At 45.0% G+C, this 25335-nt stretch overlaps 1 protein-coding gene and 1 pseudogene across 1 annotated transcript in view; one reads left to right on the top strand and one right to left on the bottom strand.

Moving 5' to 3' along the window:
* The window catches only part of LOC124777172 (solute carrier family 22 member 7-like), a 205318-nt gene that overhangs the window by 105304 nt on the left and 74679 nt on the right, over window positions 1–25335 (top strand). The window contains exon 5 of the mRNA XM_047252481.1: window positions 13710–13872. Coding sequence (XP_047108437.1) covers window positions 13710–13872 — 163 coding nt within the window. The remainder of the gene's footprint in view (window positions 1–13709; window positions 13873–25335) is intronic.
* LOC124778225 lies at window positions 10855–10972 on the bottom strand (annotated as a pseudogene).

The following is a 25335-nucleotide window of genomic DNA, read 5'->3' as shown; positions in this document are numbered from 1 at the left end:
AAGCTGATAGAAATGGAGGCAGATGGTATGACAGCAGATAATAGAACTGACGGCTGCGTGGAGTACAAGGTCCATAAAGAGTGTGCCATTATCAGTGCAATTACCAAAGCTACAAGAATAGGTTCGTTTAGAGACCATCGTTGTTTAGAGTACAAGGGAGAGGTCATTAAAACCAGAGGTGATTGGTGGAGAAACAACATTTGCAATGAAATGGCCCTAAATGCCTGTGGTGTACCGTGCCCGATAATGATAAGTGAAATATTGGAGCCTTACATGTTGTTAACTCTGTGAAGGGAAAATGGAGAAATGACCAAAGACTGATAACAGCCTGCTGATATGCTGATGCAAGAATTTTTACCGAACGGCAGGGTCGAGGATGAAGATAGTAATCAGAAATAACTTCGGGGAGAGATGGATAACGATTACGATAATCGTACAGAAGCGATGTCACTCACTCAGGAAGATATAAGAGTAGCTATCATACAGCTGAAAAAAAAAAGAATATCTGCAGGGCCTGACAACGTATCGACCGAGGTGCTTGAGGCGTTAGAAGATAAAATAACATCAAATCAAATCAACGATTGCTTGAAGCAAGGAAAAATTTCAGTGTCATGGAAAATAGCTGAAAATACCAATCTTAAAAGGCGGAAGATAAAGATCCTACTATCCTACAGTCATATCGAATCATTTTTGTAGGAAATTTACTGTAGTTAGCCGGCCAGAGTGGCCGAGCGGTTCTAGGCGCTACAGTCTGGAACCGCGCGACCACTATGGTCGCAGGTTCGAATCCTGCCTCGGGCATGGATGTGTGTGATGTCCTTAGGTTAGTTAGGTTTAAGTAGTTCTAAGTTCTAGGGGACTGATGACCTCAGAAGTTAAGTCCCATAGTGCTCAGAGCCATTTGAACCATTTGACTGTAGTTGAATTTTGTACTGGGATGCACTTTCGCTAGAGGCCTCCGTTTTCGAGTTATTCAAGAATAACGTGCAAAAGTGACGTTCAAACGCACCCCCACTCCCACTCGTAGCACTCAGAGATCACTACTTATGGTATGTTGCTCGTGGCACTCCCCTATACAACTGCACAAAAATTTGTGACTGCACAAATTATTTACCACATTCGACCTTTTTTGGTCTTCATGGACTGGCCTCTTTACACCACCGGCTTAGTCGGGTATTTACATTTTGTAAAATTGACCTTTGTGTGAATTTTATCTAACAATTTTGCGATTTTAAAAGCATAAAATAAACAATTACATAGTTGTACTCGTCATATCTTCTGACTACGAAACTACTGCGCATGTAACAGTTAAGTTTTGATCGAATTGTCAACGTAACTGGTTTTAGCGTAATGTTTACAAAAGTCGTTTTTCTTTGATTATTCTCGTGGGCGTGTTTAAACTAATAATAGCCCAGTCAATAGAGACCAAAGGAGGTCGAATATCGGGAGTACATTACTGACCATTAAAATTGTTACACCACGAAGGTGACGTGCTACAGATGCGAAATTTAACCGACAGGAAGAAGAAGCAGTCACATGCAAATGATTAGCTTTTCAGAGCATTCACACAAGGTTGGCGCCGGTGGCGACACCTACAACGTGCTGACATGAGGAAAGTCTCCAACCGATTTCCCATACACAAACAGCAGTTGAGCGGCGTTGCATGGTGAAACGTTGTTGTGATGCCTCGTGTAAGGAGGAGAAATGCGTACCACCACGTTTCCGACTTTGATAAAGGTCGGATTGTAGCCTACCGCGATTGCGGTTTATCGTACCGCGAGAATGCTGCTCGCGTTGGGCGAGATCCAATGACTGTTAGCAGAATATGGAATCGGCGGGTTCAGGAGGGTAATACGGAACGCCGTGCTGGATCCCAACGGCCTCCTATCACTGGCAGTCGAGATGACAGGCATCTTATCTGCATGGCTGTAACGGATCGTGCAGCCACGCACGTCTCGATCCCTGAGTCAACAGATGGGGACGTTTGCAAGACAACAACCATCTGCACGAACAGTTCGACGACGTTCGGTTACCCTTGACGCTGCATCACAGACACCAGCGCCTGCGATGGTGTACTCAATGACGAACCTGGGTGCACGAATGGCAAAACGCCATTTTTTCGGATGAATCCAGGTTCTGTTTACAGCATCATGATGGTCGCATCCGTGTTTGGCGACATCGCGGTGAACGTACATTGGAAGCGAGTATTCGTCATCGCTATACTGGCGTATCACCTGGCGTTATGGAATGGGGTGCCATTCGTTACACTTCTCGGTCACCTCTTGTTCACATTGACGGCACTTTGAACAGTGGTCGTTGCATTTCAGATGTGTTATGACCCGTGGCTCTACCCTTCATTCGATCCCTGCGAAACCATTTCAGCAGGATAATGCACGACCGCATGTTGCAGATCCTGTACGGGCATTTCTGGATACAGGAAATGTTCGACTGCTGCCCTGGCCAGCACATTCTCCAGATCTCTCACCAACTGAAAACGTCTGGTCAACGGTGACCGAGCAACTGGCTCGTCACTACGCTTGATGAACTGTGGTTTCGTGTTGAAGCTGCATGGGCAACTGTACCTGTACACGCCTTCCAAGCTCTGTTTGACACAATACCCAGGCGCATCAAGGCCGTTATTACGGCCAGTGATGGTTGTTCTGGGTACTGATTTCTCAGGATCTATGCACCCAAATTGCGTGAAAATGTAATCACATGTCAGTTCTAGTATAATATACACTCCTGGAAATGGAAAAAAGAACACATTGACACCGGTGTGTCAGACCCACCATACTTGCTCCGGACACTGCGAGAGGGCTGTACAAGCAATGATCACACGCATGGCACAGCGGACACACCAGGAACCGCGGTGTTGGCCGTCGAATGGCGCTAGCTGCGCAGCATTTGTGCACCGCCGCCGTCAGTGTCAGCCAGTTTGCCGTGGCATACGGAGCTCCATCGCAGTCTTTAACACTGGTAGCATGCCGCGACAGCGTGGACGTGAACCGTATGTGCAGTTGACGGACTTTGAGCGAGGGCGTATAGTGGGCATGCGGGAGGCCGGGTGGACGTACCGCCGAATTGCTCAACACGTGGGGCTTGAGGTCTCCACAGTACATCGATGTTGTCGCCAGTGGTCGGCGGAAGGTGCACGTGCCCGTCGACCTGGGACCGGACCGCAGCGACGCACGGATGCACGCCAAGACCGTAGGATCCTACGCAGTGCCGTAGGGGACCGCACCGCCACTTCCCAGCAAATTAGGGACACTGTTGCTCCTGGGGTATCGGCGAGGACCATTCGCAACCGTCTCCATGAAGCTGGGCTACGGTCCCGCACACCGTTAGGCCGTCTTCCGCTCACGCCCCAACATCGTGCAGCCCGCCTCCAGTGGTGTCGCGACAGGCGTGAATGGAGGGACGAATGGAGACGTGTCGTCTTCAGCGATGAGAGTCGCTTCTGCCTTGGTGCCAATGATGGTCTTATGCGTGTTTGGCGCCGTGCAGGTGAGCGCCACAATCAGGACTGCATACGACCGAGGCACACAGGGCCAACACCCGGCATCATCGTGTGGGGAGCGATCTCCTACACTGGCCGTACACCACTGGTGATCGTCGAGGGGACACTGAATAGTGCACGGTACATCCAAACCGTCATCGAACCCATCGTTCTACCATTCCTAGACCGGCAAGGGAACTTGCTGTTCCAACAGGACAATGCACGTCCGCATGTATCCCGTGCCACCCAACGTGCTCTAGAAGGTGTACGTCAACTACCCTGGCCAGCAAGATCTCCGGATCTGTCCCCCATTGAGCATGTTTGGGACTGGATGAAGCGTCGTCTCACGCGGTCTGCACGTCCAGCACGAACGCTGGTCCAACTGAGGCGCCAGGAGGAAATGGCATGGCAAGCCGTTCCACAGGACTACATCCAGCATCTCTACGATCGTCTCCATGGGAGAATAGCAGCCTGCATTGCTGCGAAAGGTGGATATACACTGTACTAGTGCCGACATTGTGCATGCTCTGTTGCCTGTGTCTATGTGCCTGTGGTTCTGTCAGTGTGATCATGTGATGTATCTGACCCCAGGAATGTGTCAATAAAGTTTCCCCTTCCTGGGACAATGAATTCACGGTGTTCTTATTTCAATTTCCAGGAGTGTATTTGTCCAACGAATAGCCCTTTATCATCTTCATTTATTCTTGGTGTAGCAATTTTAATGGCCAGTGGTGTAGTTTTATGTAGTCGGAAATTTTAATCCTGTGGTAGGAGGCAATGCCAGGAGCAACAGCCGGCCGAAGTGGCCGCGCGGTTCTGGCGCTGCAGTCTGGAACCGCGAGACCGCTACGGTCGCAGGTTCGAATCCTGCCTCGAGCATGGATATGTGTGATGTCCTTAGGTTAGTTAGGTTGAACTGGTTCTAAGTTCTAGGGGACTAATGACCTCAGCAGTTGAGTCCCATAGTGCTCAGAGCCATTTGAACCAGCCAGGAGCAACATGATAGAAATTCTGACCGCTGACGAATGTGAGGATGGAGGTGCGTCTGTAGGTCACCGTTTGTACGTTTTTCTTGAATGACTCGAAAACTGTCGCCTCCAGCGAAAACGTGTCCATCTACAAAATTTAATTACATTAAATTTTCTACGGAAAGGTCCTGTTCATTTTTTCTGTACGACTAATAGTTTGCGCGTAGCGAGCGAGAAAATATGGAAATCTCTCGCATGGTCTTTGAAGGCCAGATACAACGTTGTGGATTGCATAAAGGGACATCAGATGGGACAGCTGAATCACCCAGTATGATTGGTGTCAGCTAAATAAACTAAAAGTGGCTGTACAAAAAACGGTTCATATATTGACAAAAGGACTCTTATCGCTGACAAGAACTCCTACCAAAAAATTAGTAATCATTCTTGATGAACTGTAAAATTTTCGAGCCCATGTTAAAACAGATTAGTTACCATGCCGTCTTAGTTATGGAAAAGATTATCAATGTACGCAGAATAAATTTAAACTGTCTTTTCAAATCATATGAACTTACTGGAACGTATTTTAACAGACGTCATGTGATATGGAGCAAACGTATGGGCTCACAGATTGAGAACCGCGCTATTTGCCCTGGCAATCTGAAGAGCACAGTGAAGTATAGCGATAAGATTAGCTCGAACATCTCGAACAATACCAACAGAAGCTCTTTGTTTTATTATTGGGGTCTGGAAAAATGATTACATCATACGCTACAGGGGTCCGATGAACTGAATAAAGAAAGAGGTAAAAGAAATCTAAAGCCATCGCAGGAGAGTAGGCAGACAACATGTTCGAAATAATGAATAAGCTATCATTAGAGTGGCGAGGAGCCTGGAGAAGCAGTGCTACTGGGAAATGAGTCTATTAAATATTTCCCGATTTTGAGGAAAGGTTGTTAATGGACGAAATTTACCCGTTAAGAGGTTTTTTACTTTTTGTAAGTGGGCATGGTCCACATCTCACCTCCATTAAATAGAAGGGAAAGTAACATTTGCGTTTGTGAGCTGACAGGAACTTTTAAGCATGTCGTTATCGGGTGTGAACTATAGGCAGATATCACAGATGGAGAGGGAGGACTATTGGAAAATAATAGTATTTTGCTATAGTTAGGGGCAGTGGATTATATGGTACTAAACAGCTTATCTGAAAAGGTGTCGTAACGTGAACTGGAATTATATTTGACAAGACAAGATTCAGCTTCAAGACGATACCAGGTACGAGTCAGCCCAAGTGAAATAGCGTCACACATAACCCTTGGATAGCAAGAAGAGCATCTGTGGTACTTCGGAAGAGAAGCTGCAAAAATCAAAGTATGGGACTACGCTTTGGTAAAACGAACATACTGCGGGTTGATACCCGGATCAGATTATAGTTTACATTTCGCATGAGATTAATTTCAGATTGTTTAGAGTGGTTATATAGTAATTCCAAGACGGAACGGATGTCCAGTAATACAAAGATGGTGCGCCTTCTGTTTCCAGTCGTGCACGTATAAGAACTGCGATTATTTTAATCAGTTTTGCTGTTAATACAGACGGCTCCTGGAGCAGCTTGTGTAGCCCAGCATGCAACGTTTTAATGCCCTTATATGGTGGTCAGGAACACTCTGTAAGGGTGTTTCAGGGGAAGTTGTACTGAGAAATGATTGTTAAGGAAAAAATTCGATTCGTTGAACCGTTTCCGAGCTACACTCCTGGAAATGGAAAAAAGAACACATTGACACCGGTGTGTCAGACCCACCATACTTGCTCTGGACACTGCGAGAGGGCTGTACAAGCAATGATCACACCCACGGCACAGCGGAAACACCAGGAACCGCGGTGTTGGCCGTCGAATGGCGCTAGCTGCGCAGCATTTGTGCACCGCCGCCGTCAGTGTCAGCCAGTTTGCCGTGGCATACGGAGCTCCATCGCAGTCTTTAACACTGGTAGCATGCCGCGACAGCGCGGACGTGAACCGTATGTGCAGTTGACGGACTTTGAGCGAGGGCATATAGTGGGCATGCGGGAGGCCGGGTGGACGTACCGCCGAATTGCTCAACACGTGGGGCGTGAGGTCTCCACAGTACATCGATGTTGTCGCCAGTGGTCGGCGGAAGGTGCACGTGCCCGTCGACCTGGGACCGGACCGCAGCGACGCACGGATGCACGCCAAGACCGTAGGATCCTACGCAGTGCCGTAGGGGACCGCACCGCCACTTCCCAGCAAATTAGGGACACTGTTGCTCCTGGGGTATCGGCGAGGACCATTCGCAACCGTCTCCATGAAGCTGGGCTACGGTCCCGCACACCGTTAGGCCGTCTTCCGCTCACGCCCCAACATCGTGCAGCCCGCCTCCAGTGGTGTCGCGACAGGCGTGAATGGAGGGACGAATGGAGACGTGTCGTCTTCAGCGATGAGAGTCGCTTCTGCCTTGGTGCCAATGATGGTCGTATGCGTGTTTGGCGCCGTGCAGGTGAGCGCCACAATCAGGACTGCATACGACCGAGGCACACAGGGCCAACACCCGGCATCATGGTGTGGGGAGCGATCTCCTACACTGGCCGTACACCACTGGTGATCGTCGAGGGGACACTGAATAGTGCACGGTACATCCAAACCGTCATCGAACCCATCGTTCTACCATTCCTAGACCGGCAAGGGAACTTGCTGTTCCAACAGGACAATGCACGTCCGCATGTATCCCGTGCCACCCAACGTGCTCTAGAAGGTGTAAGTCAACTACCCTGGCCAGCAAGATCTCCGGATCTGTCCCCCATTGAGCATGTTTGGGACTGGATGAAGCGTCGTCTCACGCGGTCTGCACGTCCAGCACGAACTCTGGTCCAACTGAGGCGCCAGGTGGAAATGGCATGGCAAGCCGTTCCACAGGACTACATCCAGCATCTCTGCGATCGTCTCCATGGGAGAATAGCAGCCTGCATTGCTGCGAAAGGTGGATATACACTGTACTAGTGCCGACATTGTGCATGCTCTGTTGCCTGTGTCTATGTGCCTGTGGTTCTGTCAGTGTGATCATGTGATGTATCTGACCCCAGGAATGTGCCAATAAAGTTTCCCCTTCCTGGGACAATGAATTCACGGTGTTCTTATTTCAATTTCCAGGAGTGTATTTAGCACTGGAGTTAGCCAATCAGATCGTCGCGCGCGCAGACTACCATAGACACTGTCACTTAATTTGTTCTGCGTCTGGTTTCCTGAAACCGAGCAAGCACAGCTTTCGCTCACCTAGCTTAAATTTATCACATAAGAAAAAGGCACATTTTAACTGGTGATGAGCGTTTAACAAGTGGTAACTCACGGACCCACAGATGTTTGTAAATTATGGTATTTTAGTGCGTGAAGTGCTTGAATTTGAGCGCGTGCCAAATAAATTGAAAACTGTCGAGTGTATCGAATTTTTTTGCTAACGATTATTTCTCAGCGCAGCCTACCCTGCAAAATCTTTACAAACTTTTCAGACTGTTACTGACCATCCCGTATATACGTAACCTGTTAGTAATTTGTATTTTGAACCATCTGTGTAGGTAAGTCTCACTTACCTCTGTTATTAAGTTCCTAGCGGTTTTTACTGTACCGTGTTGAATTCGATGTTGTAATGGGTACATCAGGTATTTCAAATTCCAAGATATTGCCAAATGTTCAGCCTGGTAGCGCTAGAAATTCTGCTCCGAAATGGATTAATCAGCACACCGTTTAATGTCGATATATTCAAGAACCAATGGCAGTAGTGGAAATCAAATGTACAGCACATTTACATCCACGTCTACATGATCACTCGGCTATTCACAGTTGAGTTTCTGGCAGAGTGTTCATCGAACCACCTTTAAGCTACTTCCCTACCGTTCCACTCTCGAACAGCGCGCGGGAAAAACCAACACTTAAATATTTCTGTGCGAGCTCCGATTTCTCCCATTTTATTATGATCATTTCTCCCTATGTAGGTGGGCGTCAAAAAAATATTTTCACTCTCTGAGGAGAAAGTTGGTGACTGAAATTTCATGAGAAGATCCTATTGCAGCGAAAAACACTTTTGTTTCAACCCCAGTTGATGTATCACATCCGTGCCACTCTCTCTCCTATTTTTCGATAGTATAAAACGAGGTGCCCTTCTCTGAACTTTTTCGATGTCCTCCGCCAATCTCATCTGATGCGGATCCCACACAACACAGCAATATTCTAGAAGAGGGCAAACAAGCGTAGTGTAGCAGACCCTTTAGTAGACCTGTTACATTTTCTAAGTGTTCTACCAATAAATCTCAGTCTTTGGTTTGCTTTTTCCACAACTTTATGCATGTGATCTTTCAAATATAAGTTATTCGTAACTATAATTCCTAACTATTTAGCTGAGTTTGCAACCTTTAGGTTTGTGTGATTTATCGTGAAACTGAGATTTAGCGGCTTCTTTTTAGTGCTCCTATGGATTACTTCTCTTTTCATGATTTAGCGTCAACTGCCACTTTTTGCACCATATAGATACGAGGGTGAGTCAAATGAAAACCTTAAATTTGTAATAGCAAATCGAAGTTTCGCACCGTTCTCCTGTAGGTTGGTAAGCGTGCTACAAACAGCGAGCAGAATGGCCGTAGGTGGCAGCATAGTGTAGATGCCCACATACCGCCGCAGTATCAGGATAAAGATGGCCTCCCCACTTGCGACTTGCACCAGGGAAGAACAGCGTTCTGTTATTCGGTTTTTGCGTAGTGAAGGTGTGAAACCTATTGAAATTCATCTATGAATGAAGGTTTAGTACGGTGATGCATGTTTGTCACAGCAGCATGTCTACGAATGGAGTAGGAAGTTCGCAAATGGCGTGACTTCAGTGGAAGATGCCCCTCGTCCAGGTCAGGCACAACGAATTGTGACTCCACAAAAACACTGCAGCAGTTGAATCCATAGTGAAGGAAAACCGCCGAGTGACACTGAATGACATTGCAGCATGTTTACAGATTAGTCATGGCTCAGCACACCACATTGTGCATTATGTGCTCTAGTTTCACAAAGTGTCTGCAAGATGGGTGCCACGGCAGCTGACTCCTGAAATGAGAGAACGACGCGTTGATACTTGTGAAGAACTTCTTCTTCGCTTTGAACGAGAAGGTGATGGCTTCCTTGCAAGAATCGTTACTGGGGACGAAACAGGGTGCACTTCCACCAACCGGAATCGAAGAGAGCGAGCAAGGAATGGCACCATTCTTCATCACCAAAACCAAAGAAGTTTCGAACAGATCCATCAGCAGAGAAAGTTATTCTCACTCTCTTTTGGGATGAAAAAGGCGTCATTTTGGAGCATTACATGCCTAGAGGGACCACTGTCACCAGTGCATCATATACAGATCTCCTAAAAAATCATCTGCGCCCTACAATCAAATCAAAGCGACGTCGATTGCTGTCAGCAGGTGTCCTTTTGCAGCATGACAATGCAAGGCCCCACACCGCCCGTACAACAGTTGCAACAATCACAGACTTGCATTTTGAGTGTCTTTCTCATCCACCATACTCACCAGACCTTGCCCCAAGTGATTTCCATATGTTTGGACTACTCAAAGACGCAATGGGAGGAAAGAAGTTCAGTTCTGATGAAGAGGTACGCCACGCGGTGCATGAGTGGTTGCGCGGATTACGAAAAGAATTTTTTTCTTAAGGAATTTATTATGCACTTTGTAAGCGCTGGAGGACTTGCATTGAGCGTGGGGGAGATTATGTTGAAAAGTGATACAGCTTTGTGCAACTTCTGCACAATAAATAGTATTTCAAAATATATTTAAGGTTTTCATTTGACTCACACTCGTATCTTGTCTTATACAACGGTAAAGCCTTCTGGAAATCTAAAAATATGGGACCAATATGATCTGTGCCACCTGCCACAGCCACCTCAGTTTGGTTTATTTCACTATTCTACACTTTCAAATTACATTAATGTGACCACACGTCAAAAGCCTCAATAACCACGTTTTGAAGCTCGAACTGCAGCGAGACGTGCAAGAAGAGAGTCAATGAGGTTCTGGAAGGTGTCAACAGTATGTGGGGCCTTGCCGACTCCTGTGACATGGCCAGCTGCGATAGGTTTCTCGGTTGAGGGTCCACGGCACGTACAACCTGATCGAGGTGGTCACACAGACTCTCTAAAACTAAAACTAAACTCCCCCCAACAGGCCATGAAGGCCCAACGGTACCTACCGGCCAGCATCCTCAGCCCACAGGCATCACTGGATGCGGATATGGAGTGGCATGTGGTCAGCACACCGCTCTCCCGGCCGTATCTCATTTTCCGAGACTTCTCAATCAAGTAGCTCCTCAGTTTGCCTCACAAGGGCTGAGTGCACCCCGCTTGCCAACAGCGCTCGGCCGACCGAATGGTCACCCATCCAAGTGCTAACCCAGCCTGACAGCGCTTAACTTCGGTGATCTGACGGGAACCGGTGTTACCACAGCAGAAAGGCCGTTGGCCACACAGACTCTCGGCTGCGTTTAAATCCGGGAAGTTTGGTGGACAAAGGAGTACGGTTAACCTATCCTGGTGCTCTTCGAACCATGCACGCACACTGCGAGTGGTGTGACACATTGCATTATGCTTCTGGTAGACACCATCGTGCCGAGGAGAAAACAAAAACCTGGATGCAGGGGTGGACATGGTCACCAAGAATAGGTGAATACTTATGTTGATTTATTGTGCCTTCCAGAATGACGAGATCATTCAGGGAGTGCCGCGAAAACATTCCTCAGACCATAACGCTCCCTCCTCCTGCCTGGACTCTTCCGACAGTCCACTGGAGATCTGTCCGATGGAGGAAGTGAGGTTATTCATCTGCAAAGGCCGCCTGTCGCTACCCTCTGGACGTCCAGTTGTGGTACGGGCGTGCAAATTCGTTCGTCGCCATTGACCAGCAGTCGGCGTGGGTGCGTGAACCAAGTGCCTGTTGCGAAGGCTCATGCACAGCAACGTTCGCTGGACGGTCGTTCAGGAGATGGTAGCCCCTTGGTTCATCTAGGTGGTCGGCTACTCAACAGTCGCACGTATATTATCCCGTACACGTCTCCACAGTCGCCGTTCACTCCTGTCATCTATGATCTGCCTCGGCGCTGGTTCTGCATAGCACCATCTTGCCACACACAGTATATTTCAACCGCGACAGCACGCGAACAGTTTCAAAACAAAGCCATTTGAGAAACGCTGGCCTGAAAAACATTGATTATGCCCCTTCGGACGTCAGATAAGTCTCTCCATTTCCGCCGGCCGGTGTGGCCGAGCGGTTCTGGGCGCTTCACTCTGGAACCGCGAGACCGCTACGTTCGCAGTTTCGAATCTTGCCTCGGGCATGGATGTGTGTGATGTCCTTAGGTTAGTTAGGTTTAAGCAGTTCTCAGTTCTACGGGACTGATGACCTCAGATGTTAAGTCGCATAGTGCTCAGAGCCATTAGAACCAATTGAACCATTTGATTTTCTCAATTTCCGCATTACGACAACGACCGGACTGTTTTTCACGTCCCCCAACGCCCCACGCTTTGTATACCCTCCATTGCAAGTGGTGCCCGTGCCGTCTGTGAGTGGTTATTGCACATTGACTTCGAACAAAGGCGGTGGTCACATTAATGTTGTAAGGTGAAGTTTGTTTCTGCTAATCCTAGAATTGAGAACAACTCTGTAAGGTGAAATGACAAGTTTAATGTCGCAATATTTCTCACAAAATTACAGCTTTTACACAGTTTTCAGCTCGCCAACATAAAAACAGCACAATAGATAACGCATGTTGCCAACATCAAAAAGTGAAATAATTTTATACACAACAATGTAAAATATTAACTCTCTGGAAGAACATTAATCCTAAGCGCAATAATATGAAAGTTTAATTGGAAGTTTCTTTAAAAAATTGCTCTTACAGATACGTTATGATTTTAGCCAGTACTACGAAAATCGTCCGATTCCGGTTCAAAGTTCGGTACTATTTAGGATGACAATCAAGTCTACAGTGGATGGTTAGTCAAGTGACAAATTTGAGCGCAAGATTACTCAAGGCCGCTCGAGTTTACAGTAGACGCAACCTGGTGAACCAACAAAATGGTTCAAATGGCTCTGAGCACTATGGGACTTAACATCTATGGTCATCAGTCCCCTAGAACTTAGAACTACTTAAACCTAACTAACCTAAGGACAGCACACAACACCCAGCCATCACGAGGCAGAGAAAATCCCTGACCCCGCCGGGAATCGAACCCGGGAACCCGGGCGCGGGAAGCGAGAACGCTACCGCACGACCACGAGATGCGGGCGCTCCGTTCTGCACGACGCCAATTCAGAGAAGAATCCCTGAAAATTTCCCTCTTTTCCTACTCATTGCAGAAGTGCCCCCCTCCTCTTGGATTCCTTTTTCACGTCACGGCGTTTTTTGGCCAATAGGAGCGTTCCTCTTATTTTATAGAAACTGTGTCTACCAATCGCAATGTCCCTTCTATCAAACTGCATCGAAACTTCAGTATTTTTTTTCCTTCCTAGTGCGTTTCCGCCAATTGGACGTTTTGTGCCCGTTATAGACGCCAAAGTACATTGACCTTTCCGTGTGTCGCACTCGCTGGACGAAAATGCGTAACTTGCTTTTGTTCGTATCCCGTTGGAACTCCGAAACGCAGCTTTCTAAAGCTTTTTCTCTGTTTCTTGTGACGCCACTACACGCGGTCCTCTGGCCTGAATCACTTGGCCTGAATCACTTGGCCTGGGGTCGCTGCCCTTGGTCCTGCCACCCCTTTTAAGTGGTTTCTGTCGTAACTCCCACAGGGTGGCTTCGCTACACCGTTGTGGGCCTGGCTTTTCAAAACTAAAAGCGACTCTCGTTCCCTGTTCCACTTTCCGCTCAAAGACATGCATTGTATAGGAACGGTGTGTTAATTACCGTCAATTGGCTGTTATCCCTTTTTGCATTACATACAAATGTTCTCATAACCGCCGAATTACATTAGGGGTCATCTTCACCTTCTCGTTGCAATGTGTAAAGGTCTCACGTAAGGTGCACATCTGACCATTTATTCTGCCACCTTACAGTGTGACTGGACCATATAATAAGTGAATCTTTCTATAAAAACTTCAATTTACGTTTTATTGTTATTGTTAATGTGTATTTTGTTAATGAGTAAAATATGCTGTGAGAAAACTTTAGGAAAGTAATCTGGCACTACACATTTGTTGGACAGAGTGTCAATTCGGCTGGGAGTACGACCGCACGTGGTACACGCAGACTGCGGTCTCCCAGCACAACTGGGTGTGCAACGACGCCATCAAAGCCTCCATCGCGCTATCGCTGTCCAGCCTGGGGCAAGCCGTGGGCCTGCTGGTGTTCGGACAGCTGTCTGACGTGTGAGTACTGCGCATCTCACTGACTACAGCTCAGCAAATTAAAACGAAGCACTCAGACGAGTCAGAGATCTAAACTCTTTCAATACTACGCTCTCCTCATTAAATGGTTTCCGCAATAAAAAGGAACGTAGCAGCCTCTGCCTTTCAAATGCTTTAACTGCACAGGGTAATGGATAAATCTCTATCTATTATAAAAAGACTGAGCACATTACAATATGTTGCAAAAAGCTGAACGTCCAAATGCGTTTTTTTTTTTTTTGGAGTTCGTATCTTGGGTTCTACTGATCACAGGAAAAGGGGTCAAGTGTTTTGAACAGCCCTTGTCCCGACGGCCGTTTGTATACTTGTCGGAAGAACAAGCAACTGTAGCCATGCCACAGTACAGGCCCAAAATTCAAACATACAACTTTCCTCCAACACAGAGAAATTGAGTAAATCGGTTGGTTCTTTTACATTAGGTGTGGTCTAGGGTGGACCTTGGGCGGCTTATAAAACTACCATTTGTTCATCAGCAGTTCCTGAGAAAACTCCGAAAAAAATACGATTTTTGGACACGAAAAATACCAATTGTGGTCGAGGCGACATCTATAATTTCTACTCATGGCAGATCGTCGATATTTTGACCATATGTTCTTAAGCTGATATTCTCGGGGAACTTCGAAACATTTTCCGACGTCATTATCAATTACCAATATCCAGAGGTTCAAAGTTACTGTACGTATTCCAGTAAAATATGCACGTAATATCCGATCTCACAATTAAATGTAGTTTTAACTGGCGTAGTGGGTTCTAGAATCATCGCAAGGATCCTGAGGTCACCAAAATATGTTTGTAGTCAGCATTTTTTCACCAATTTCGTGACGTGTTCTATCTGTATAATGGGCACTTCACTCCTATACAAATATGCCCAGAGTGCAGTGACAAAAATTGGCGGAAATGTTCTTAACATGTCTGAAAAGAACTTAAAATTATGTAAAACTGGGAAGACTGTAAATTTGGTAGAAAATTTGTAACAACATTTTCACTGTTCCAATAAAAAATTATAAGCCAGTAAGTTTCGATGAGCATAGGGAAAGCAATATCAAAATTGTGAAGAAAAAAGTTTAGAAGATGAAAACATGCTTACGTTTTGTAAGTGAAGTTACAGTGCAATCTCCTGTATGTGATCAGATAAGAGGAAACACAGATGCCAACCAAAAATGCAAAGTACTGCAAATAATCACTTATTTATGTAAGAAACGAGAAATGAACTGTTTTATAAGCTACAAATATCACATATCAAAAGAAAAGTGTATGTTTCTAGATCCCACTGAAGAAGTCTTAAAGTAACAGGCGAAACGCGTCTGGAAGAAATAAAGTACACTGCAGCAAGTAAAGGCGGTTTTTATTTACAAAACGAATATTTCTGTGCTTGCTGCGGATGATGGTCACGCAAAGAAAGTTGTTAATAAACAGTTTATTTACTTTTTTCTCATGGCTCCCAGCTTCCAACTCATTCCAACGGGAATTCTTGATGCAATGACTCCTGGACAATTTTTTCCCGTCGAGGTGGTGTTTCATCTAATTGAAACGTTACATCTGGCTGTATCTCATTGAACCGAGGTGTAACGTAATTCTGAAGCATTTGCAAGTACACCGTATCAGTAACATACGTTTTACAAATGAAGAATGAGCAGATGTCTTTGTCGTACATTAGTGCCCACCGCACACTGGTCTTCAGGCTGTCCTTTACGTGCTGCTGCACCAGTCTCCAGACGTTACATCTATTTACCATGCCGCCCCCCCCCCAAAAAAAAACAGGACATTGATAGTGGCGACCAATGATCATGAGGGTGTGGCACGGAACTCACCGCTGGCCGGTGTGGCCGAACGGTTCTACGCGCTTCAGTCTAGGACTGCGCGACCGCTACGGTCGCAGGTTCGAATCCTGCCTCATTGCACGGATGTGTGTGATGTCCTTAGGTTAGTTAGGTTTAAGTAGTTCTAAGTTCTAGGGGACTGATGACCTCAGATGTTGAGTCCCATAGTACTCAGCCATTTGAACCATTTGAACGGAGCTCACCAATTCGGCTCAAGCTTTGTGAGTAGAAGCAGGTAGATGCCCCTTTCAAGTTCCAATAATGTTTCACCTGAGTTGCCTGTAGGAAAACCTAAAACGCTTTCTGAAGATTTACAAGCAGAGTATAAGGCATCTATGACCAATACTTAACGTATTGCAATGGCCAAAAGCAGAGAATGGGCAGTTAGTCAGCTCGGGTTAGATTCTCACTGCTATCACGTTTTCTTATTTCATTCATTTTATTTATTCTTATTACATTCATTTTATTTAATTTAAATATATTTCATCATTTCCAGTTACATACATGAAATTAATATGTTCGATTTAGTTACGATTACTACCCCTTTAAGTTAAAAGGGTATAGGTGGTGGTAATAAAAACGAATACATCAGGAAATTTAATATGAAACTGCGAAAAGATGATAATCGTGCCAGGCATGCCATTTTTTTTGAACAACGTAGTTTTTGCAGCTATGTATACAGAACCCATACTCTCCGCTCGCTTCCATTGAAAAATGTTGCAACTGGCAATAGAATAACGTGCAGGATTTCAGAAATCTTACTCTTGGTACCACAAATTTCATCACGTGCTGCATGCCTGCAAATTTAGCACAAAGTGCTTCTTGATGTATAGAATTATGATTACCGTCCGTCAATCGTTGTAATTTCTTGCTCTTTCATTGTCAACTAAATCTTTAAATTCTTTCTGCATTGTACTGTAATGCCACGAAATGTCGTTAGACTGCCTCTTTTTGTGCAAAAAGTCACTAGATCTATAATGTCCTTCATGCCAGATCAAATAGCGAAGGTTAAACGGCGCTGACGTCACGATTCGGCCGAAACTAACAAGGGAACCTCCCCATCGCACCCCCCTCAGATTTAGTTATAAGCTGGCATAATGGATAGGCCTTGAAAAACTGAACACAGGTCAATCGAGAAAACAGGAAGAAGTTGTGTGGAACTATGAAAAAAATAAGCAAAATATACAAACTGAGTACTCCTTGTGCAAGATAGGCAACATGATAGAAGTGGTCCCGTGGTCCCGTGCTTTGCGTGAGCAGCTGCGGAACGAGAGGTCCTTGGTTCAAGTCTTCCCTCGACTGAAAAGCTTACTTTCTTTATTTTCGCAAAGTTATGATCTGTGCGTTCGTTCATTGACGTCTCTGTCCACTGTAATAAGCTTAGTGTCAGTGTTTTGCAACAGCACCGCAAAACCGTGCGATTAGTAGACGAAAGGACGTGCCTCTCCAATGGGAACCCAAAACATTTGATCGCCAGGTCATAGGTCAACCGATTCCTCCACAGGAAGACACGTCTGATATATTCTATACGACACCGGTGACGGCATGTGCGTGACATGACAGGAATATGTTGTCGACCCACCTAACTTGTACACTTGGCGAATGGGTAAAACGATCCTTCTACGCCCGATTTAGGTTTTCTTGTGGATGTGATAATCACTCCCAAAAAAGTGCTGAAAACATAATAGTTTCTGACATAAACTAAAACAAATGAATGCAACAGTTTCACAGTCGCACAGCTTTCCCTGTGCTCTGTCAAAACATATGTTTTTAATGTTTTCAAATTTTTTGGTGTTTAGACCGTCAAATCCTGTATATGTCCAAGTAAATCTCAACATGTCCTGGAATTTTGGAGAGCGAAGTTGATTATGTGTGAGTGCCTGAACTTTGATAATTGTCTGAAAAAAAAAAAAAAATAAATAAACTTCTCACTTGAGGAAAGACTTGAACCAAGGATTTCTCGTTCCGCAGCTGCTCACGCAAACCGCGGGACCACGGCGCTCGTGAGTTCACGTTATCCTAGACGTTGCCTATCTTGCACATGGACTACTCAGTTTGTAAATTTTGCTTATTGTTTTCATAGTTCCACACAACTTCTTCCTGTTTTCTCGATTGATCTGTGTTCAGTTTTTCAAGGCCTATCCACTGTGCCAACTTATAACTAAATCTGAGGGGGGTGCGATGGGGAGGTTCCCTGGTAAGAGAGTTGTGCCGACCGCTGTTCCCGAACTTACGAGAACGACCGAGTAAAGCCGAGTGGCATGCCGGGCGTTGGCGCGCACGCGCCCCACGCACGCTGCACGTGTGGTCTGGCACCACGTGGCCGGCCCTGTGCTACATCTTAGTGCATTAGGTTAACCTAACGGCGCAACAATGTTACGTCGCGCATTTCCTGATGACCTACTGAAACTATGTCTGTTTTTGTCCCATTGTAGCACGTTGGTAAAATTTTCCACCAGGAGCCAGTAAATGTTGACACATCTGAAAACACTGTTTTGTTGTTGAAGATGTTGAACGTCTCACGATGCCATTCTTCTATTCAACTGTACCCCTATTTAGAAAGGAAGAAAGGATGTTTGCGTGTCTTAGTCAACTTAACGTCTATTGGCGGTTTCCTGTAAGTTGTTTTGAATCTTTGTTGTACCCAGATTGGAGATTTTGTCTCAACCAGCCACGTTTTTGCTTTTCCCTACACTGATGCCTGTATTTTGTGTTTTAACTGGTATTAGAGCTCCCGGCGACAGGTTCAGGAACTGAATCGCACCATCACTGAAACGGCCGCGCGTGCCGTCTGATTGATTTACAGAAGCTCTCCTGCGCAGGAGAGCTTCTGTAAAGTTTGGAAGGTAGGAGACGAGATACTGGCAGAAGTAAAGCTGTGAGTACCGGCCGTGAGTCGTGCTTCGGTACCTCAGGTGGTAGAGCACTTGCCCGCGAAAGGCAAAGGTCCCGAGTTCGAGTCTCGGTCAGGCACACAGTTTTAATCTGCCAGGAAGTTTCGTATCAGCGCACACTCCGCTGCAGAGTGAAAATCTCATTCTGGATTCCACTGTTTCGTTTGTCTCAGCCAGCGTCAGTAGTATCGTTGGCCTGTGTCGTTTCATGTTGACGTGAACGTTTAAGTTTCGTTCCTTTGTTCGTTTATTTCGTTTTTCGCTACTTCCTGTACTCGGGTAGGCGCGCCGGCCCCAGATCGAATCCGTCCAGCGGAGGGCCGATGTGCCGGCCAGCCTGGATGTGGTTTTTAGGCGGTTTTCCACATCCCGCTAGGTGAATACTGGGCTGGTCCCCATGTTCCGCCTCAGTTACACGGCTCGCAGGCATCTGAACACATTCGCACTATTCCATGGATTACACTCGATGCAGCCAGTTGGGGTACAGTAATTCCGTCCCGGGGGTACGGGATGGTGGCAGGAAGGGCATCCGGCCACCCCTTTACCATTAACATGTCAAATCCGATTAACGATGACTGACCCTACGTAATTGCAGGACAAGGCTCAAGTGATAGATAGAGTTCGTTTATTTCGCTTTTGTCACTTTTAAAATGCTAAGCCATGAAGACCGTGTGTTTTTAGTTGAACAAGTGTTCACAGCTGGCGGTAAATACGCAGTTTCAGTTCGTCAAACATTTAATTCAGTTTCCCCGGAGACAACACTCCCACATCGCGATTATGTGCGAGATTTAATTAAGATATTTCGAAGTACGGGTTCAGTGACAGATGCACCGAAAAGTGGTCTTCCTAGCTTTTTGTCTGAGGATAAACTACTCGATATTTCCGATAAAATGTCCATGAATCCGAACAAGACAGTAAGAAAACTCGCCCAGAAAATCGATGTTAGTGTCGGAACGGCCCACACAGCTGTAAGGAAAAAATTAGAACTTTTCCCAAACAAAGTGACAGTCGTGCAAGAACTGAAAAATACTGATCATGGCAAGAGACTGCATTATTGTCAATGGTTCAAAATTTCGTTCAACAAAATGGAACGAATAATCTTAATGAAACGTTTTTCACTGATGAGGCGTGGTTTCATTTCTCCGGGTACATGAACTCACAAAATTCTCGTACGTGGAATACTGCAAATCTATTGTGTATTCGTGAGGAACCACTTCATTCTGTGAAAATAGGAGTTTGGATTGCAATTTCTAGACGTCGGACTGTGGGTCCCATATTTTTCAACGAAACAATAAACGCACAACGATACTGCAGTGATATTCTGTACCCATTCATGGGAGAACTTGTGTTAAGTGAAATACTGAACGGTTATTTTCAACAAGATGGTGCAACCGCGCATGCAGCTCACGTTTCAATGTCACTGCTTGCTGATGTTTTTGGTGATCGCAAAATTTCACAGGCACTTTGGCCTCCACGATCGCCTGACCTAACACCACCTTACTTCTTCTGCTAGGGTGCAGCGAAAGCAGCTGTCTATAAAAAACTGTCCAAAATCCATCGATGAATTGAATACTGCAATATCCAATTTCACTGCTAATGATAGTATGGATGCAAGGTATCGTATTTTACGGACTATTAGACATACTTTTTTCTTCGAAATTGCCTCCAAATTCATCTACATCTACATGCATACTCTGCAAACTACATTTAAGTGCCTGGCAGAGGGTATGTATGTATGTTAACCGGGGACCTAGAAACGACGGAGAGGCTCCGTCCCCGCCGCAGCCGCAGTGGTCCACAATCCCACGACGACTACCGCAGTCCACTTCACCCCTCTGCCTCCCCACATGGAACCCAGGGTTATTGTGCGGATCGTCCCCCGGTGGACCCCCCATGGAACGTCTCACACCAGACGAGTGTAACCCCTATGTTTGTGTGGTAGAGTAATGCTGGTGTACGCGTACGTGGAGAACTTGTTTGCGCAGCAATCGCCGACATAGTGTAACTGAGGTGGAATAAGGGGAACCAGCCCGCATTCACCGAGGCAGATGGAAAACCGCCTAAAAACCATCCACAGACTGGCCGGTTCACGGGACCTCGACACAAATCCGCCGGGCGGATTCGTGCCTGGGTCCAGGTGCTCCTTCCCGCCCGGAAAGCAGTGCGTTAGACCGCACTGCCAACCTGGCGGGCTCTGGCAGAGGGTTCATCGAACCACCTTCACAATTCTCCATTATTCCAATCTCGTTTAGAGCGTGGAAAGAATGAACACCTATATCTTTCTGTACGAACTCTGATTTCCCTTATTTTATCTTGGTGATCGTTCCTCCTTATGTAGGTCGGTGTTAACAAAATATTTTCGCATTCGGAGGAGAAAGTTCGTGATTGGAATTTCATGAGAAGATTCCGTCACAAAGAAAAACGCCCAAATCCTGTATCATTTCTATAACACTCTCTCCCATATTTCGCGATAATACAAAACTTGTTACCTTTCTCTGAACTTTTTCGATGTACTCTGTCAGTCCTTTCTGGTAAGGATCCCACACCGCGCAGCAGTATTCTAAAAGAGGACGGACAACCGTAGTGTAGGCGGTCTCCTTAGTATGTCTGTTACATTTTCTAAGTGTCCTGCCAATAAAACGCAGTCTTTGGTTAGCCTTCCCCACAACATTTTCTACGTGTTCCTTCCAATTGAAGTTGTTCATAATTGTAATATCCAGGTATTTAGTTGAATTTACGGGTTTTAGATTAGACTAATTTATAGTGTAACCGAAGTTTAACGAATTCCTTTTAGCACTCAGCCGGCCGTGGTGGTCTAGCGGCTCTAGGCGCTCAGTCCGGAACCGCGCGACCGCTACGGTCGCAGGTTCGAATCCTGCCTCGGGCATGGATGTGTGTGATGTCCTTAGGTTAGTTAGGTTTAAGTAGTTCTAAGTTCTAGGGGACTGATGACCACAGATGTTAAGTCCCATAGTTCTCAGAGCCATTTGAACCATTTTTTTTAGCACTCATGTGGAGGACCTCACACAGGTGCGTCTTATACTCGAAATTAATGCAAAAATGTCGAGTGTTTGATTTAAAATTCCCGCCAGAATTAAAAATGGCCTCTCTCTATCTGGCAACATTGGACTCAACTGCAGCAGTAGCAAAGCGGCGATGTGACGAACATGAGTTGCGGGGATTTACGAGCCTCCTAATACTATCTCCCTCCCGACCCGCCATTACAGACAAAGCACTGTCTAGCTTATAATGCGTCATTGCACTTTACGGTGCCAGTGAACTCGAATTCAAAGCGATTTGTGTTTTCGGTAACAGTACAATATTTTTGTTAGTATCTGGTTTCGTAATGGAAAAAAAATAAAAGGTTGTAAGTAGGCTGTTTAGGTTTTTTGTATTGGTAACACCTCGTAGCGCTCTGTATGAAAATCATTGGCTGTGCTGTGTGCAGTCTGTGGTTAGTTTGCATTATTGTCTGCCATGGTAGTGTTGGGCAGCTGGATGTTAACAGCGCGTAGCGTTGCGCAGTTGGAGGTGAGCCGCCAGCAGTGGTGGATGTGGGGAGAGAGATGGCGGAGTTTTGAAATTGTAAGACTGGACGTCATGAACTGCTATATGTATTATGACTATTAAGGTAAATACATTGTTTGTTCTCTATTAAAATCTTTCATTTGCTAACTATGCCTATCAGTAGTTAGTGCCTTCCGTAGTTTGAATCTTTTATTTAGCTGGCAGTAGTGGCGCTTGCTGTATTGCAGTAGTTCGAGTAACGAAGATTTTTGTGAGGTAAGTGATTTGTGAAAGGTATAGGTTAATGTTAGTCAGGGCCATTCTTTTGTAGGGATTATTGAAAGTCAGATTGCGTTGCGCTAAAAAATATTGTGTGTCAGTTTAAGCACAGTCTTGTATAATTGTTCAAAGGGGACGTTTCAAGGTATTTGTATGACGTGGGCTGGAAATTGGCAGTAATAGCATATGCTGAAGAACATGGAAACAGAACAACTGAGCACGAACATAAAAAACCACTCGCTATTGGCGGGCTATTGAGTAAGAACTGAAAGGAATGAGAAATACTAAATGTGCAAATAAAGGAATGAATGTAAAATGGCCAAAACTAGAAGATGACGTATTGAAGTGGATTCAAGGGCACAGTCAAGATGGCATCGGAATTCATTCAAAAACGATTCAAATACACTCTTGTAAATTAGCACTACATTGGAACTTAACAGACTTTAAGTTTGGACTTGTTTGATGCTACAGGTTTATGAAGCTTCATGTACTTAGCATGCGAATCAAAATCAAAATATCTCATAAAATGCCACAAGAATTTGAAGAGGAAATATTATCTTTCCAACGCTTTATTAGTCAATATCGAAAGAAAACCCGTGTCGACCTATCCAAATAGCGAAATTCCTCTGACATTTGATATGTCGAGTAACAGAAGTGTTGCCATGAAAGGTGCTAAAAATGGTTCAAATGGCTCTGAGCGCTGTGGGACTTAACATCTGAGGTCATCAGTCCCTTACATTTAGAACTACTTAAACCTAACTAACCTAAGGACATCACACACATCAATGCCCGAGGCAGGACTGAAGCGCCTAGAACCGCTCGGCCACTGAGGCCGGCGAAAGGTGCTAAAACTGTAAGTATAAAAACAAGTCGATATGAAAAAATGCACTACACTTTTGTCTGTTCATGTTGAGCTGACGGTACTAAACATAATTCAATGATCATTTTCAAGTGCAAAACAATGGGAAAACCTTGTGAAATACCGCCACTTGTTGTTCTTGTTGTTCATGTCCATAACAAAGGTAGGATGGACGAGGGCGGTATGAAATTATGGGTTAACAGAGCGTGGGAGAGGAGGAAAGGTACTTCATTGCAGAGGAATTCTCTTCATTCTCTAGATTAGTTTTGTAGTTTGTTTTATTTTATTATATTAAGTGTATAGGTATGGTGTTCTTTTAATCATTGACAAAGGTCTTCTTAGGCACTTGTGGGTTTTATTGTTCTGAAGAAGGTGTAGTTATCTACGCCGAAACCTAGGTTAACGCTTAACACTAGGTGCTTTTTTCGCAATCGAGGCGGGTTTTTAGTTTTTTTAATATATTAACCAACGATGGCTGACGCGCTGCGATGTTGACGGTTCTTAAGTTTTGTAGTTATTTGAAAAATTCTGTGAAAGAGATATTGAGACAGGGAAATTCAGAGCTTGCTGTTATTCTGGGAGGACTTACTTCACAATTACAACCTCTTGATGTCCCGACAAATAAACTATTTAAAGCGTATATGAGAGAGAAAAGGAACAAGTGGATGACGGATGAAACACAACATGGATTCACGCCAAGGGGAGTTTCAAAAGGACCTACAATCAAAGAAGTGTGTTAGTGGATTAAAAAGTCGTGGTCTAGAGTGAGAGAAGACATTACCGTTAATTCTTTCAAGAAGTGTGAAATAAGTAACATCTTGTGTACGAAAAAGATAACGATGAGAAAGAAGAAGAAGAAGAAAAAGAAGAAGAAGAAAATCCAGATGACGATTTTCAGGGATTTTAAAGGTCAGTTCGTTTTTATGAAATAAGATTTTTTTCATCTGGCTTTGCAATGTAAATATGTTATTTAAAAAAACTGCTTTAAAATTAAGGTGTCTCTTATAATCCGTAGCGTCTTATAGTCCGTAAAATATGGTATTCACAACTGAAAACTTCTGTATGATCGATATATGGTTTTCAGGTAGAACATCATTTTTTTAGACTTTTAGTGACATTATTATTCATCTGCTGGAAATTATTATTAAATTGTAAAATGTGTGAAGTTCGTTCATGTGTAGGTTTACTAAAACTGGTTTCCTGATGAGCGAGCTGCCTCTTTAGGGCTTCTCACACTGTATGAAATACGCAACACACCCATAACAGGTGACCTACTGTTTGTTCACCCTCTCCATGCGTACAAGCAGCACTTGGGGCTAGCTTGAACCAACGATAGTGAGACATTAATTTTCCATTCTCGTTTAACACTGTTGTAAGATTAGATGACTGTGGTAACCTTATGGGAAGACGGCGTTTATCAGTAGAGATAAAAATCTTTCACGATCGCCCCTTTCTTTCTAAGTGCATCGTAACTTCCTTCTGATCACAGAAGAAACGATTCTGTTGTATTTTCTGTTGCGTTTTCTAGAGTTGATTGTTTGGCTAGTGCATTCCCAGGATTTCCCACATGTGCTTTTGCCCATTAGAAGCTTTCATTCCATTTCCTCTGACGCAATCCCCTCATTTTGATTCTGACCTCTATTAAATATTTATGATTCCTGGCATGTTTTTAATGAATCCAGCGTAATTCGAGTGTATGTGCATATTACAGCTGCAATTTATTTGTTGTAAGTTCTCTAGTTTATCGAAGACTCACAAGACTGCCGATTGTTCCCGTTGGTTAATGGTGGACTCATTCTTTAGTGCAGGGCTGCCCAACCTGTGGTCCGCGGACCCCTTAGGGTTCCGCCGGCTCTTTCTAGGGGGTCCGCGGCCGCCTTTCACCAAATCGTGTAAAATAATGAGTAAAATTATTGAATAAAAATGTGAAAATCAAATTCATCATTTTTTTTTTTCGTGTGAAAAACATGTGTACTTTTACTTCAGGTCGTATCCCCGAGCAGCCTTTGCGGTTCCTAAGCGAGAACGTATACACAGTTTAGTGCCGGAGAATGCGGATTCTCTG

Source organism: Schistocerca piceifrons, chromosome 2, assembly GCF_021461385.2.
Source record: "Schistocerca piceifrons isolate TAMUIC-IGC-003096 chromosome 2, iqSchPice1.1, whole genome shotgun sequence".
NCBI lineage: Eukaryota > Metazoa > Arthropoda > Insecta > Orthoptera > Acrididae > Schistocerca > Schistocerca piceifrons.
This window is presented reverse-complemented; position numbering and strand designations above follow the sequence as displayed.